The sequence below is a fragment of the Papio anubis genome, chromosome 2, assembly GCF_008728515.1.
Source record: "Papio anubis isolate 15944 chromosome 2, Panubis1.0, whole genome shotgun sequence".
Classification (NCBI taxonomy): Eukaryota; Metazoa; Chordata; class Mammalia; order Primates; family Cercopithecidae; genus Papio; species Papio anubis.
In genome coordinates this window covers 155,162,078-155,178,949 of record NC_044977.1, presented here as the reverse complement: position 1 = coordinate 155,178,949, position 16,872 = coordinate 155,162,078, and the positions used below count along the sequence as shown (strand labels likewise).

General features: G+C 37.0%; 1 protein-coding gene across 1 annotated transcript in view; it reads right to left on the bottom strand.

Annotated features, from left to right (window-relative positions):
- Positions 1 to 16,872, bottom strand: part of STAG1 (stromal antigen 1) — a 327,523-nt gene that overhangs the window by 167,045 nt on the left and 143,606 nt on the right. Inside the window, exons 9-12 of the mRNA XM_031663744.1 lie at positions 13,630 to 13,753; positions 9,907 to 10,005; positions 8,773 to 8,852; positions 3,887 to 3,994 (exon numbers count right to left, since the gene is read on the bottom strand). Coding sequence (XP_031519604.1) covers positions 3,887 to 3,994; positions 8,773 to 8,852; positions 9,907 to 10,005; positions 13,630 to 13,753 — 411 coding nt within the window. The remainder of the gene's footprint in view (positions 1 to 3,886; positions 3,995 to 8,772; positions 8,853 to 9,906; positions 10,006 to 13,629; positions 13,754 to 16,872) is intronic.

Below are 16,872 nucleotides of genomic sequence, written 5' to 3'. Positions count from 1 at the left end.
TGATGGGTGCAGCACACCAACAAGGCACAAGTATACATATGTAAAAAACCTGCACGTTATGCACATGTACCCTACAACTTACAGTATAATAATAATAAATAAATTTAAAATAAAAAAAAAAAAAAAAAAAAAGATCTCTACAAACAAAACTATAAAACACAGATGAAAGAAACTGGAGAGGATATTTAAAACAAAAACAACAACAACAACAAAAAAGACATCTCATGCTCTTGGATTGTAAGAATTAAGACTGTTTAAAATGTCCATACTACTCAAATTGATATACAGATTCTATGCAATCCCTGTATCAAAGACATTTTTTATAGAAATTGAAAAAAAAACCCTAAAATTCATATGGCCCCACAAATTACCCACAATAAGCAAAGCAATCTTGAGCAAAAGCTGGAGGCTTTACACCACCTGACTTTAGAATATAATACAAAGTCTTATTACCCCAAATGGCATAATCCTGGCATAAAAACAGACACATATACCAATGCAACAGAACAGATAACCCAGAAATAAGTGCACACAGTTACAGCTAACTGATTTTCGGCAAAGGCACCAAGAACATATCGTGGGGAAAGGACAGCTTCTTCTTCAATAAATAGTAGTGAACTGCCGGGTGTGGTCACACGTACCTGTAATCCCAGCTACTCGGGAGGCTGAGGCAGAAGAATTGCTTGAACCCAGGAGGTGGAGGTTGCAGTGAGCTGAAATCGCGCCACTGCACTCCATCCTGGGCGACAGAGTGAGACTCCGTCTTGGAAAAAAAAAAAAAAAGAGAAAGAAAACACTGGGGATTCTTAAGAATATTAGTCTGGGTAGAGTTTTGGGGCAAGACCTCAATAGCATGTGCAACAAAAGGAAAAACAGAAAATTGAGATTATATCAAGCAAAAAAGTTTCTATATAGCAAAGGGATCAATAAAGAGACAACCTGTAGAATAGGTGAAAATATTGGCCAACTATTCATCTGACAAGGGATATAAGGAACTCAAACAACTCCTTAGTAAAAATGAAAACAATCCAATTTACAAATGGGCAAATGATCTGAATAGACATTTCTCAAAGGAAGACATACCAGTGGCCAACTGGTATACAAAAAAGTGCTCTCATCATTTATTACAAAGAAAATGCAAATACAAAATCACAATGAGATATCATCTTACCTCATTTTCAACAGTTATTATCAAAAAGACAAAAGAATAACATGCTGGCCAGGATGCAGAGAAAGGGGAATGCTAGTACACTGTTCGTAGGAAGCTAAACTAGTATAGCAACTGTGGAAAACAGTATGGAGGTTCCTCAAAAAACTAAAAACATCTACCATGTGATCAAGCAACTCCACTGCTAAGTATATATCTACAAGAAAAAAAAAATCAGCATATCAAAGAGCTATCTGCACTGCCATGTTCAGTACAGTACTATTGATAGTAGTGAGACATGGAATCAACCTAAGTGTCCATCAACGTTTGAATGGATAAACAAATGTGGTATTTATACACAATGGAATATTATTTAGCCATAAAAAGGAAATTCTGTCATTTGCAGTGACACAGATGGAACTAGATGACATTATGTTAAGTGAATTAAGCCAAGCACAGAAGGACAAATATCTCATGTTCTCACTTATATGTGGGAGTTAAAAAAAGGTTGATCTCCTGGAGGCACAGTACAATGATTGCTACCAGAGGGCGGAATAAAGAGAGGTTGGTTAATGGGTCCAAAAATACAGTTAGAAGAAATAAGTTTTAGTGTTTGATAGCACAGTAGGGTGACTATAGTTAACAATAATTTATGGAATATTTCAAAATAGCTATTAATAGAAGATTTGGAAAGTTCCCAACACAAAGAAATAATACATATTTGAGGTGATGGATATCCTACTTACCTAATTTGACCATTACACATTAGATGCATGTATCAAAATATCACATGTACTCTATAAATGTCTATCAATTTTTAAAGTATAAAAAATTTAGCCAATATTTCAAACATAGAAAAATATAATACAGATATAAAATAAGTACATTCTAAGTAAGACTTTTTCTAACTTAAGAGTTACCAGTTTATGGCTTCTACTATACAGAGAACCCATCTCAAGTTTATTTTCTCTCTGAAACTACAGAAACAACAAATTATTTCTAAAAACACAAAGTTCTTTGACAAGTTAAGTGGAGAATAGACTAATTAGAATATAATAAACCTGAAAAAAGAAAGGCTACAGTACCTCCTTGATATCGGTGACAGACAACATCCAAAGATAAATATAAAATCAGCATTATTTTACTAGCCAGAGGTGTCAGAGTCACTAGGAAATTCAATATTATTTTAAGTCATGCCTGAAAACCTTGACTTTCTTCCTCTTCATTTTCATTGCCAGCATGCACAGTAAGTAGCTGGTTTCTTTCTTAACGGAGATTTCTTACACTCAAATAACTTTTCTCACTTTGAAAGGTACAAGTGAGTAGAGAACAATTTTTATTGTAGCACTGAATGCAGATACTGGATAGAGGCCAGGCCTGCTCATTATCAAAGTTAGTCACTGATGCACAGCAGTTGCCTAGTCCATGATTTATATTTGTATTTCAGCATAATACGAAGTTAGCATATATAATAAACTTTTGTAATCACCTGTGAATATTATTCAAAGCTAGTAATTTAAATCCATAAACAAAAAACCAAAACACAAAGCAAAGCAAAAGATATACACATATAACCAAGAATATGTTTATAGTTTAAAAATGAATTAATCAGCTAGGTGCAATGGCTCATGCCTGTAATCCCAACACTTTGGGAGGCTGAGGTGGGAGGATCACTTGAGGCCAGGAGTTCAAGACCAGCCTGGGCAAGACAGCAAGACCCCATCTCTCAAAAAAAATATATATATATGTATACACACACACACACACACACATATATAATATATTTTAAAATGTTTTACAGAATGAACTAATCTAATTATACAACATATACAGTAAATCACAATAAAAAATGTCCTTCCTAAGTGTTCACATGCATATACTCTCATTAGCTTTATGCTTTACCAAAAAATAAGGTTTAAAAAAAAATTAAACTGCAACTATATATATATAAAACTTTCAGAATTACTATGAATTACTGATTAAAATAATCCTCATCATGCCCAGGTGTGGTGGCTCACGCCTGTAATCCCAGTACTCTGAGTGGCTGAGGCAGGCGAATTACCTGAGGTCGGGCGTTCAACACCAGCCTGACCAACATGAAGAAACCCTGTCTCTAATAAAAATATAAAATTAGCTGGGCAGGATGGTGCATGACTGTAATCCCAGCTACTTGGGAGGCTGAGGCAGGACAATCACTTGAACCTGGGAGGCAGAAGTTGTGGTGAGTCGAGATTGTGCCACTGTACTGTAGCCTGGGCAACAAGAGCGAAACTCCATCTCAAAAAATTAAAAAATAAATAAATAATCAATCATCATAATGGAGAAAATGAAAAAACATTAAAACTTGGGAGGCATTTTAAAGGTGATACTGCTTCACATTTAGATTACAAATGTTGAGAAAGTAAGATCAAATCTCAGAATTTTAAAGAAAAAACTAGTGATGAATTATCAATTATGTTAGCTTTTATAAGTTTCATGCACTCCTCCAATCTCCACTCACATCTAGCTGAGAATCATCCTCTCAGATTTCAGAAAAAAGGAGTATGTCACAAGGTACAGCATCCTGAAGGGTGTGATTCATAATGTATACATAGGCTATGAGGCTGTTATAGCCCTCAGAGTATGAGATGGACATTTTCAGCACTGTGTTCAGTCACTATTACTCTCTCCTACAAACTCTAAAACAACAACAAAACAACATAGAAAAGTAGAATCTGTTTTCAAAGATAATCAGCTCACTTTTTGTGAAGGAACTCTCCAGCTGCCACAGCAACAGGGCGATGTGCCGAGTACACCAAGTGGTAAACATTTTCACAGTCTTCATTGGAAAGAGCTTCTTCACTTCCACTGAAAAATACAGAAAGTAACATCTGATCTAAAGCAAATGTTTATTTTCAGTTTTACTTTTATTTAAACTTTGTAAAGTTCACTATAAAATTCAAGGCTTAATAATTTTTGTCTCATCTTTCATCTTACTTTGAAAGTTATGTTTCTTCTTTTAGTATAAAAGACAATAACACAAAATTCAGAAAATAAAGATTCAACAAGAAGAAAATAAAATGCCCACAATTATTCTACTTTTTATTTATTTATTTATTTATTTTGAGACAGGGTCTTGCTGTGTCACCCAGGCTGGAGTGCAACAGCATGATCTTGGTTCACCACAACTTCTGCCTCCCGGTTTCAAGTGATTCTCCTGCCTCAGCCACCCGAGCAGCTGAGATTATAGGCACCCAACACCACGCTCAGCTAATTTTTTGTATTTTTAGTAGAAATGAGGTTTCGTCATGTTGGCCAGACTGTTCTCTAACTCCTGACTTCAGGTAATCTACCTGCTTCATCCTCCCAAAGTGCTGGGGTTATAGGCATGAGCCACTGCGTCTGGCCTTCTTCTACAGCTTAAAATCTTAGAGCCAGGCGCGGTGGCTCATGCCTATAATCCCAGCACTTTGGGTGGCGAAGGAGGGTGGATTACCTGAGGTCAGGAGTTAGAGACCAGCCTGGCCAACACAGCAAAACCCTATCTCTACTGAAAATACAAAAATTAGCCAGGCGTGTTGATGTGTACCTGTAGTCTCAGCTACTTGGGAGGCAGAGGCAGGAGAATCGCTTGAACCTGGGAGGCAGAGGTTGCAGTGAGTCAAGATTGTGCCACTGCACTCTAGCCTGGGCGACAGAGCCAGCCAGACTCAGTCTCCAAAAAAAAAAAAAAAAAAAAATTTGGGTAGAATAAAAACATACTTCCAAGTAACCTGCAATTACACTGGAAACCACAAAGGTAATTAAAGGTTTCACAGACATTTATTTATTATTGTCTATTAAAATACTACATGTCTAAATTTTTAGGACATACATGAGTACTTAAAGGTGTATTTATTACTTTAGATATAGTTATTAGAAAACAAAAAACAAATGAGCTAAAAGAACCTGGTTCTTTACAAACAGTAAGATGGACAAACCTGACATGACTTATGAAGAAAAAGAGAATACGAATAAAATAGAGGATGAAAAGAATTAAGAAAGAATGAGTCTTGGAAAGTAATAAGAAGATCATGAACTATAAAATTATAAAACTGTGATAAAACATTTTTAAAAGTTTGCAAAAATGTCAACAGTAACACAAAAGAAATAACAATTAATTAATTAATTTTTTTTTTTTTGAGACAGTTTCTTTCGCAGAGGCTGAAGTGCAGTGGCCCTATCTCGGCTCACAGCAACCTCCGTCTCCTGGGTTCAAGCGATTCTCCTGCCTCAGCCTCCTGAGTAGTTGGGATTACAGGTGCCTGCCACCACACCCGACTAATTTTCTGTATTTTTAGTAGAGATGGGGTTTCACCATGTTGGCCAGGCTGCTCTCGAACTCCTGACCTCAAGTTATCTGCCCGGCTCAACCTCTTACAGTGTTTGGATTACAAGCATGAGGTACTGCGCTCAGCCAATAGAATTTAATTTAGATGGTTAATCACGGAAGAAATAGAAATGATAACAGACCTCTTGCACAAAAGAAATTAAAAACTGGCTGGGCAGGGTGGCTCACGCCTGTTAATCCCAGCACTTTGGGAGGCCAAGGAGGTGGATCACTTGAGGTCAGGAGTTCAAGACGGGCCTGGCCAACATAGTGAAGTCCCATCTCTACTAAAAATACAAAAATAAGGCGTGATGCCACGTGCCTGTAACCTCAGCTACCGGGAGGCTGTGGCATAAGAATCACCTGAATCTGGGAGGCAGAGGTTGCAGTGAGCTGAGATTGCGCCAGTGCACTCTAGCCTGGGTGACTTAGTGAGACTCTGTATCCAAGAAAAAAAAGAAAGAAATTGACTGTCACAGTTTTAATAAGATAATTCTCTTATAGTTTCAAGAAATAATTAATCTCTGTCTTAGGACACTTCTTTCAGAAGAGGAAAAAAAAAAAAAAGGCAAGAAACTATTGAAAGTATCTTACAGCCCGGCTCAGTGACTCACGCCTGAAATCCCAGCACTTTGGGAGGCTGAGGTGGGTAGATCACTTCAGGTCAGGAGTTCAACATCAACCTGGCCAACATGGCAAAACTCCATCTCTATTAAAATAAAAAAAGTAGCTGAGCGTGGTGGTGCGTGCCTATAATCCCAGCTACTCGGGAGGGTGAGATATGAGAATCTCTTAAACCTGGGAGGTGAAGGTTGCAGTGAACTGAGATCATACCACTGCACTCCAGTCTGGGTGACAGAGTAAGGCTCTGTCTCCAAAAAAACAAAAAAAGGTATTTTACAAAGAGAATACAAGACTACAACCTTGATTTTGAAGTTGGAAAAGGACAAGAAAAAAATGTCAAATTTACTCATCAACACGAACGTAAAATCCTAAGATATTAAATATAATACTGCATTTAAATAAAACAAAATATATCATGTTAAAAAAATTTATTCTAGCAATGCAATAGTGTTTACCATTAGACAAGTCTATTAATTTAACTTAGGCACGTTAATGAAACAAAAATCCCAGAAAACTCAGAATGCAAAGGAACTTCTATCATATTAAAATCTATGACAGAAACAAATAATTTTAAATGATTTCCTAGGACAAGAACAGGAATAGCTATCAGTGACACTGTTACAGTGCTGAAGGTGCTGTCTATGCAATTAGACAAGAGAATGAAATAAAAGTTACAAGGTTAGAAAAGGGAGAGACAGGTCAGGCATGGTGGCTCATATCTGTAATCCCAGCACTTTAGGAGGTCCAGGTGGGTGGATCACTTGAGGTCAGGGATTCGAGACCAGCCTGGCCAACATGGTGAAACTCCGTCTCTACTAAAAATATAAAAATTAGCTGGGCTTGGTGGCATGTGCCTGTAATCCCGGCTACTTGGGAGGCTGAGGCAGGACAATCGCTTGAACCAAGAGGTGGAGGTTGTAAGCTGAGACCACGCCACCGCATTCTAGACTGCGCAACAGAGCAAGACTCTGTCTCAAAAAAAAAAAAAAAAAAAAGGGAAAAGGAAGAGACAAAACTGAACTGAAACTGTTTGCAGGTTATATGATAATCTACATACTAAAATCAACAAAATCAACAAACTACTAGAATGCATTTTGGAACTCAGAACCTAAGAGTTCAAATAGGGTCCACATACTAGACCAACACAAAAATTAAAGGTTCTCTTCCTCAGCAGTAACCAAGCAGAAAATACTAAATACTATTCTAACAAAAATAGCATAAGGTATTTCAGAATTAACTTACTAAATAATGCACACCTCTATGAGAAAATTAAACCCATTAAGACCTAATGATATTTAAAGAAAGAAATCCAGCTGGGCATGGAGGTATATGCCTGCCATCCCAGCTACTTGTGAGGCTAAGAAAAGAGGATCACCTCAGTTCAGGAGTTAGCAGTTTTAATGTGCCATGATCACATCTGTTAATATACTCCAGCACGAGCAATACAGTAAGAATTCTTCTCTTTAAAAAAGAGGAGAATTCCAGCATGTTCATGCATAAGTGATATAACATAACAAAGTACTTTAAATTCTCCTAAATTTATCATAAAAGTCAATGGAGTTCCAATATTCAAAATCCCAGGCAGGGTTTTTGAGGCACTTGACAAGTATATTTTTAAAATTCATATCAAACAAAAAGCAGCCATAAGAAGGTAATTAGATTTTGAAAAAAAAGACAAAGAGGAGAAAACGACCCCATATTTAGAACATGTATTATAAAGCCACAATAATAAAGAGCACAGTGTTAGAGCCAAAATGTAAAAGGATTTCAAACAACAGTAGATCCCCGCATAGATATTTAGTTCGTGATAGATGTACCATCACAAAATAGGAAGAGGAGGATTTGTTATGTATGACTTTGCTAGGATATATTCTCTCACATAGATTCTATCTAGTTTTTAGTCAAACCCGTAGAAATACAGCTATAACATTTCTATTTTGAAATCTCTATCATATTAGTCAGACAATTTAATTGCTTTATTTTTTTCTTCTATATAATTCCAAAAAAAAGCCTATTTGGGAAACTGTCCCTTTGAGGGTTCTTCCTTTTGCAGCCTTCTTTCTCTCTGAGTCATTCATTCATTCTTTCATTCATTTATTTTTGATACAGGGTCCTGCTATTATCATCTATGCTGGAATGCAGTGGCTCCATCACGACTCACTGCAGCTTTGACCTCCTGGGCTCAAGCTACCCTCCCACCTTAGCCTCCTAAGTAGCTAGGACAACAGGCATGTGCCACCATGCCAGTTAATTTTTTTTATTATTTGTAGAGACAGGGTCTCCTCTATGTTGCCCAGGCTGTTCTTGAACCTCTGGGCTCAAGTGATCCTCCCACCTCAGCCTCCCAAAATGCTGGGATTATAGGTAGGAGCCAACATACTGGGCCTGCTTTGTTTTAAACAGAAAGGTAAGTTACATCATTGATATTTTCTCTAGGTAATTTTTATGTGGAAGAAGTAAACAATAGTTAAAATAAAAAACAAAAACAGAAAAAAACAGAAAACACTGTTTTAAATCTAATCTTAAAACGTAGAAGTAGAACCTAAAATGATAAATATATACATAAGGACTATACATAGATAGGACATTAAAAATCCTGGGGAAAAAGCATTAAAATATCAATAAAGTTAAAACAGTAATAGATATTACTTACTGAAGTATCAGAGTAACCAATCGAATAGCTTCCACAGCAACATCATACTCTTTATCAAGTGTCATTGACACAATGCGATCCTGAAAAAAAACGTTGTAAAACACACCAACTATGAACAGAAAATAAGCTGGGACAGACCTAATATAATGTATTCTGGGATATATATGCAATACTAATGATCGGTTAAAGAAAAAGCTTTACTCTTGAAACTGCAGTATCATAGTCCTACTCACACAAAGGGGATATTAGTATAAATGTTTGTAATTTAAAACCTTTCTCAACAATTGCTATTCCCTAAACCCTGTATCAGGTAAGCCTTAACTTACAAAATTACTATCTTTATAAAAAGCTGTAAAGAAAATTAAGCAGGTGAACCTTCTTCCAAAGGTAATAAATAAGAACTCATGGTAATATCTTTTGTAAAGCAGAGATTCACTTATCTATTTCATATGAGTTTATTTAAAGAACATGTAGTAAAAGCAGGGGTCCCCAAGCCTGGTCTGTAGCCTGTTAGGAACTGGGCCACGCAGCAAGGGGTGAGTGGCAGGTGAGCAAGTGAGCCAGCGAAGTTGTTTCATCTGTATTTACAGCTATTCTCCATCACTCCCACTACTGCCTGAACTCCATCTCTTGTCACATCAGCAGTGACATTAGATTTTCAATAGGAACAACAGGAACATGAACCCTATTGTGAACTGTGCATGCAAGGGATCTGTGCTGTGTGCTCCTTATGAGAATCTAATGCCTGATGATCTGTTACTGTCTCCCATTACCCCTAGATGGGACCATCTAGTTGCAGGAAAACAAGTTCAGGGCTGCAATGATTGTGCAAACATATACATTGTGGTGAGTTGTATAACTGTTTCATTACATATTACAATGTAATAACAGAAATACAGTGCCCAATAAATGTAATGTACTTGAATCATCCTGAAACCATCCCCTCAACCCCCACCTCAGTCCATGGAAAAAACTGTCTTCCATGAAACTGGTCCCTGGTGCCAAAAAGGCTAGGGACTGCTGTAATAAAGAATATGAACTAAACACTTATATGATAATGTAATTTGCTAAACTAGCTGTAACTAGCATTTGTAAAGAGAAAAATTAAATAAGCTTATCATTCTTGATGCTTACCTTGAATCGGTTAGTGAATAGTTCCAATTTGGGGAATAATTCTCTATTGGTATACAGACTCTGTAGAGCTTTCAAACACTTCAGCCTGACTTCCCCTTGCTTCAGAAATACAAATAAAAGCACAACATAAGGAATCAATTCCACACTACAGTTTTCAAGTCTATATGAGGACTAAAATTTAGCTTAACCATTCAACTTACTGCATATTGTAACTCAACACAGGATGAGACTGAAGAATTATATAGTGTGTGTTGCCCTTATATGTAAAAAAAAAAAAAAAAAAGCACTGAAAACACCTTAGTTACTTGAGAGTAAGTTATGCCTATTTCAAGTATTTATCAACTCTGACTCAACATGTAGTATATCCCACATCATCCAGAGGCACAGAGAGAGAATTTTAAACCTATAATTAGGGAAAAGTATGTTTATTTGCCCTTTATGTAATTATTGAATAATCCCATGGAAAGACCTGATTTTTATACTAAAAGGTCATCATTTATTCACGCAACAAATATTTACTGGATTCATTTTATATTCCAGGGACAGCAGTCAGGAAAACAGAAATAACGCAATGTTTAAAACAGAGGCAAAATGACACAGTGAAGAGTCCTAGGAGTGCTATTTATTGGTGGAATGTCTTTAATAAAGTCATTAACTTGGAGTACACGATGATGGTGACCAAAATGCATTCAGGATCACCTAGAAATCTAGACAAGTCTCTCAAAAGACTTAAAGGGGATTAGTTTCTATCCTCTAAAAGAAGCTATGTGCTGTAACAGTAGGAGTCCAAGTTCTGGAATCAGACACAACTAAATTTTAGTTCCAGTTTATATAATTTATTAGCTACATGTAAGATAAGTATATTAAGTATATTATTAATCACTCTGATACTCAGGTTTCTCATTTATAAAATTATTGTAGGGATTAAGTGCAGAGATATGCTGGCAGAAGTTTTACCAACCAGCTCTGAGGAACAGGATTCTGAATTGTTCTATTTGCAAATTTATTTAATATAAATAGTGCCTTCATAGCCAATATTACCAATGAGATGTCAATGAACTCATTTATGAAAAGAGATGCATAATCACTCTTTCGTAAGCTGATTCAAGCCTACACTAGCATACCATGAGCTGTGCTATGTGATGATGTAATACTTGTTGGTAAGTCACTAGCACATAAGGGAAAGCTGAAGTGCCTGTGGCAGGTGCTACTGACGCCCTGTCCAGGTCCCCTTTACTGGGCTAATTCTTCAGCGTCCGCCTGTGTTAACTGCTAATGGTTCAATATCTCTATCTTTCTCTGGAGAATGGATCATGGTTTACTAGAACTACCCAGCGCATAGATCCCTAGGAGGTTATGCTCCATCTTTCCTCTCCCAACCACTCCCCTTCTCTTGCCCAGGTTGAGGCCCATAGCCAATAAAGAAAGATATAAGTGTAAAACAGCCCAGCCTCCTTGCTTCTGGACAGGATATCTTCTAAGGTACAATTTACTCTCCAAACCTCCCTGTGAGATCAAGCTGAGATTAGACTTCTCCTGAAACCACATTTTCATTAGTCTGTTTCCTGCTTTGTCATACTTTCCTCACTTTTTTATAGGTTCCTGTTGTTTTTTTGTTGTTGTTGTTGTTTTGAGGCAGAGTCTTGCTCTGTCACCCAGGCTGGAGTACAGTGGTGCAATCTCGGCCCACTGCAACCTCTGCCTCCTGGGTTCAAGTGATTCTCTTGTCTCAGCCTCCCGAGTAGCTGAAATTACAGGTGCCCACCACGCCTGGCTAAGTTTTCTATTTTCAGCAGAGACAGGGTTTTGCCATGCTGGTCTTGAACTCCTGACCTCAGGTGATCTGTCTGTCTCTGCCTCCCAAAATGCTGAGATTACAGGTGTGAGCCATCATGCCCAGCCAATAGGTTACTCTTAAGAGTACAAACCTCGAAATATCATGAGCACAAAAGTCCCCAACTCAGGCTTGGCATCCAGGGAATGTGACCTATGATAGTTGGAACCAAGAGTGGTCCTGGGAATCAAGACTTCAATAATGGGATTCTGGGATTGGATTATTGAAGGCTGGATTGTTATTAGGTAAGACTCAATGGTAGTAGATGAAGTACTGATAGTTCCTGATGTAGGATAGCAGTTTGTTAGGATTTTCACTTTTACTTGAAAGGGGATGTGCATTAACTTGTGCAACATTTCTACACTGGAGGGAGCAGGGCAAACAGTAACTGCAAAAACTGTGAAATTGCGTGGCTATTGCTGAGTGTCACTGAAAGGTTAAAGAGAAAATCACAGTGCCAGGCTGCTTCATCACCAGTTCAAAGCCAAGTATTGCCTCTTTGGAAACATTTATCTCCTTTAGATAGAGAACTAATGCTACTAAAGACCAAGCCTAGCATTAAATTGTAAGTGTGACAGAATTTAAGAACTCTGAATCCCAGGCAAGTCTCTTATGTCTAAATAAGAGTTATGATATGAAAAAAGTAAAGTCTAAAGGATATCTGGGTAGATGCAGTGAGAATCTTGAACTCCCCATTTCCTCTGAATTTGTAGGCCTGAAAATACGGCTCATGCCCACTTGTTAGAGGACAATATATTTCCTCCTTACTCCATCCTTTGCTGAAAGACTACATGGAAGCCTCAAGTAAGGCAGGTGCCTATAGGACAATGCTAGTAGCCCTTGTCTTGATATAATACACAGACCTTCCTCCTGGTCATCAGACTAAGGACAAATCTCAGCACAGACCAAATGGAGAATTTGGCTCCCAGCAGCAATGGAGATATGAAGATCCCAGAATAGCAGAGATAACATAGCTTCTCCTGACCATCACAGTCAAGGGGGGTGGGAACATAATAATTGTAATAGGCAATAATTGAAGGGCAGCCCATAGGGATCTATGGAACTGGCTCACTGAATATGGTATTTCAGGAGGCAAGATAGGTAGAAAGCAAACAAAAGTAAATGAAAGGATCAACAATGGATGAGCAAAAGGCTGATGACGGCTGTTCCTCTGTAAAGTCACCACAGGAACTTCTTAACAATTAAATAAGGTAGTATCCATGAAAATACTTCAGAAAACTGTAAAATAACTTATAATGGGAATGAAAATTCCAGTTGCTTTTATGGTAACTGCTCTACTTTGGGGCTCTAATATACTCTAATAGTATTTCTATTACAGTACCTAAATGCCACACCCGGCCAAATTCCAGTAACTTATCACTCCTACCTATGGTTATTCTCAGGATTACTTATATGAAGGATTCCTTTTAAAGTCAGAAGGGAGAATTAGATTTTTAGATCAAATACTCTAAAATCCAACAAATCTATTCAAGTCTGATAAAGCACTCTACTATGATATGGTCCTAGAAAATTAAAAAAAAAAAAAAAAAAAAAGCCTGGTTTTTATATATTAAAAAAAAAAGAATTCTCCTTTGATTCTGAATTAGAAAAAGAATATAACAATTTTCTTTCTCCGAAAACTTGATATATACCAGGTTGTCAAACTTGGTTCAAGGCAATATTGTAACTAAATAAGATAGGGTCTTCACCTGTGGGCAAATGCTTCAAGTTTCATCAGAATCATCAAGTAAATAGTTATTCAGCTGCATCATCATAAAATTTCCATATGATTACAACTCCTGAAAAATCAACTGCTGTCAATTTGATTCCTAGCATTTTAGTACTGAGACAAGCATAACTTCCATCAAAGTTAGAACAGAGTAACTTACCCTGTCATGAAGAGTCCAGCCAACATATTTTAGGTAACTGTCATTTAGGAAGGCATCACTATACATTTTCATCCACACTCCAATTTCTTCAATACAAATGGCTCTAATTTCAGCTATAGCATCACTAGAGAGGGAGAGAGAGAGAGAGAGAGAGAGAGAAATAAGACAATCTCGAATTAATATACAAAGCTAGAATGCATTCATACTCACTTTCCATAAGCAATAAATATTTCTAATGCTGTTTGTATATATTTGCATTCTGAATGGCCTCCAACTTAAGTATCTTCTGTTTTTCATGTTTTCTATAAAATAAACACTACTAATACCAAACTGGGGAAAAAAGCTTCTATGAAACTATTTTGGCCCAATTACTGTTTTCACTGGGCTAGACAATGACATTTGGAGCTTTCTGAGAGCCTCACAACTATTAGAGCCAAGAAACATGTTAAACTTTCTAAGAAAATCAGAGTAAAAACATCCAAGTACAGAATAATGTTTCTCAAAAGAACTGTTAATCTTTTTTAAAAAAAAAATACTATTAAATGGAGTCTCGCTCTGTTGCCCAGGCTGGAGTGCAGTGACATGATTTTGGCTCACTGCAACTTCTGCCTCCCAGGTTCAAGTGATTCTCCTGCCTCAGCCTCCCAAGTAGCTGGGACTACCGGTGCAAGCCACCCCACCTGGGTGATTTTTGTAGTTTTAGTAGAGATGGGGTTTCATCATATTGACCACGGTGGTCTCGAACTCCTGACCTCAAGTGATCCACCCACCTTGGTCTCCCAAAATGCTGGAATTACAGGCATGAGCCACTGCGACCAGCCAGAATTGGGAATCTTTATAAGTTAGCACACATGTAATGAATTAAAAGAAAAAGCCCACTTTATTAAAGGCACAGGTCTTTCATCTGTAGTAATTTATTTTTTAGGCTGAGACACAGGGAAGAATAATCCACCTCTAGTCACAATGGTAACCATCTTGGTGGCAATACTGTGAAGTTATGGCAGAACAACCCCAAAAGTCAGAATTCTGGCTCATTGCCTAGATGGCTTTTCACCTCACTATAAGTAGGCAGCCAATATAACCCTCCTGGGATGACTTTCTTACTCTAATATCTGTGAATTGTAAACAAATACAATGTTAACATTTTTATAATCTTTCATCACAAGGTTATTCGCCTTAGCTTTAAGAAAATAGTAAGTATAATATCATAAATCCTAATTTTCTTTTGTAGATCAACCATCAAAGTTCCTGATTTACCATTCACAAATGTTAAAATTTTAAGTAATTTTTAATTATCCAATTTACAAAAGGCAATAATCTATCATTTTAGCTAAAATTTTAATGATAATTAAGGCACTTTTCTTAGTTTCTCTTTGGTGATAAAATTCCTTGCTCTAAGTCTCAGTTCTCTCTCGGCTCCTGTTGTTGCTTGAGGATAAAAATGGGGAAAACATTCTCTTCCCAAGCCATACTGCCAATTACAACCTTTAGTTTTCCTACATTTTTTGATAGTATCTCTTTCTCATGGAGAGGTTGTATAACATAGTAGCTAAAAGTACAGGCTCTTGAGAAAGACATCCTGAGTTCAAATCCTGGTTCTGCTATTTACTAGCTGTGTGACCTTGGGCAATTCCCTTTTTCTTAGGTTTCCTCATCTCTAAAATAGTTGTAATAGTACCACCTAGCTCACAGTTACTATGAAAATAAAATCACTTAATACAAATAAAAGATTTAGAATTGTACTTGGCATCCATTAATCCTTCCATTAAATGTTGGCTATTATAATCTTTCACTTTAGTTTCATCAATCTAGACATTTATAATGAATATAGTGTAAAAAGCAGCTCTACTGGCCGGGCACAGTGGCTCATGCCTGTAATCCCAGCACTTTGGGAGGCTGAGGTGGGCGGGTCACGAGATCGAGACCATCCTGGCTAATATGGTGAAACTCCATTTCTACTAAAAATACAAAAAATTAGCTGGCATGGTAGTGCGCCCCTGTAGTCCCAGCTACTTGGGAGGCTGAGGTAGGAGAATCATTTGAATCCCAGGAGGCGGAGGCTGCAGTGAGCTGAGATCATGCCACTGCACTCCAGCCTGGGTGACAGAGCGAGATTCTGTCTCCCAAAAAAAAAAAAAAAAAAAAAAGCAGCTCTACTATAAACTGTGAGGTGTTCCTAGACCTACATAATACTGAACACGTGTGGGACAAGAATATTTCTTTTTTCAGACAAAAAATTTCAGACATAAAACAAGGCACAGAGAACAATATAATGAATAACTGCATATCCACTGCTCAGCTAAGAAATGTAATACAGTTAAAAATTCCTATATACCTCTGATACATCTCCCTTCCCAAGAGTAAATGACCGCCCTTGATTCAGTGAATATCAATTCTATCTCTGTTTAATGTCATATGTATTGTTTTACATAAATATTATCCTGTAGGCATCCTTCTCCAACTTGCTTTTTTCACAAATCATATTCTGCAATTTATGCATACTGGTTTATAAAGCTCTGATGTTTTAATTTTAGCCAATGTCCACTCTTTCTTTCTATAAACATATTATAAATTATATATTATCTTACTAATAGAAATTTAAGTTGTTTCCAAGGTTTTGCTTTTACTAACAATGATTCCGTGAATATTCTTGTATGCTTCTCCCTGTGAAGGGAGTTTCCCTAGAGCAGTGTTTTAAAAATACTGCATTGGGACCCATTAGCACATTATAAAATTGATTCAGTGAGTGACAACAAACACATAAAAGTATATGGGACAGAAAATACCAAAATGCTCCACATGTAGTAGGCAAGTAAGTATTCTTTCTTGAAGCTACTGTGTACCTAATGTAGGACATAATCAACATCTGTGAGACACTGTTTTGATACCTACAAGTGAAATTATTGGGTGAGAAGCAATGCACATCTTCAACTTTATTAGATATTTAAAAATGTCTAAATCAGTGTTTCATATCCTTGCCTGACACTTGGTATTATCCTACTATTTAAAAATTTCCATCTCTGAGCTACAGCTTTGTACACTTTGTTTTCTATTGGGATGTCCAAACAAAAACAAGTTAACAGTAGCAAAAATAAAACTCCCCTCAAAAATCAAAACAACTATAAAATATATCTATAAAACACCCAAATCATATCATTTTAGCTCTTTCAGTCCTACCAAGTAGTATTTCCGCCAAGGATCCATTACATTTTTCCTCTGCTATACTACCCTTGTAAAAAACAA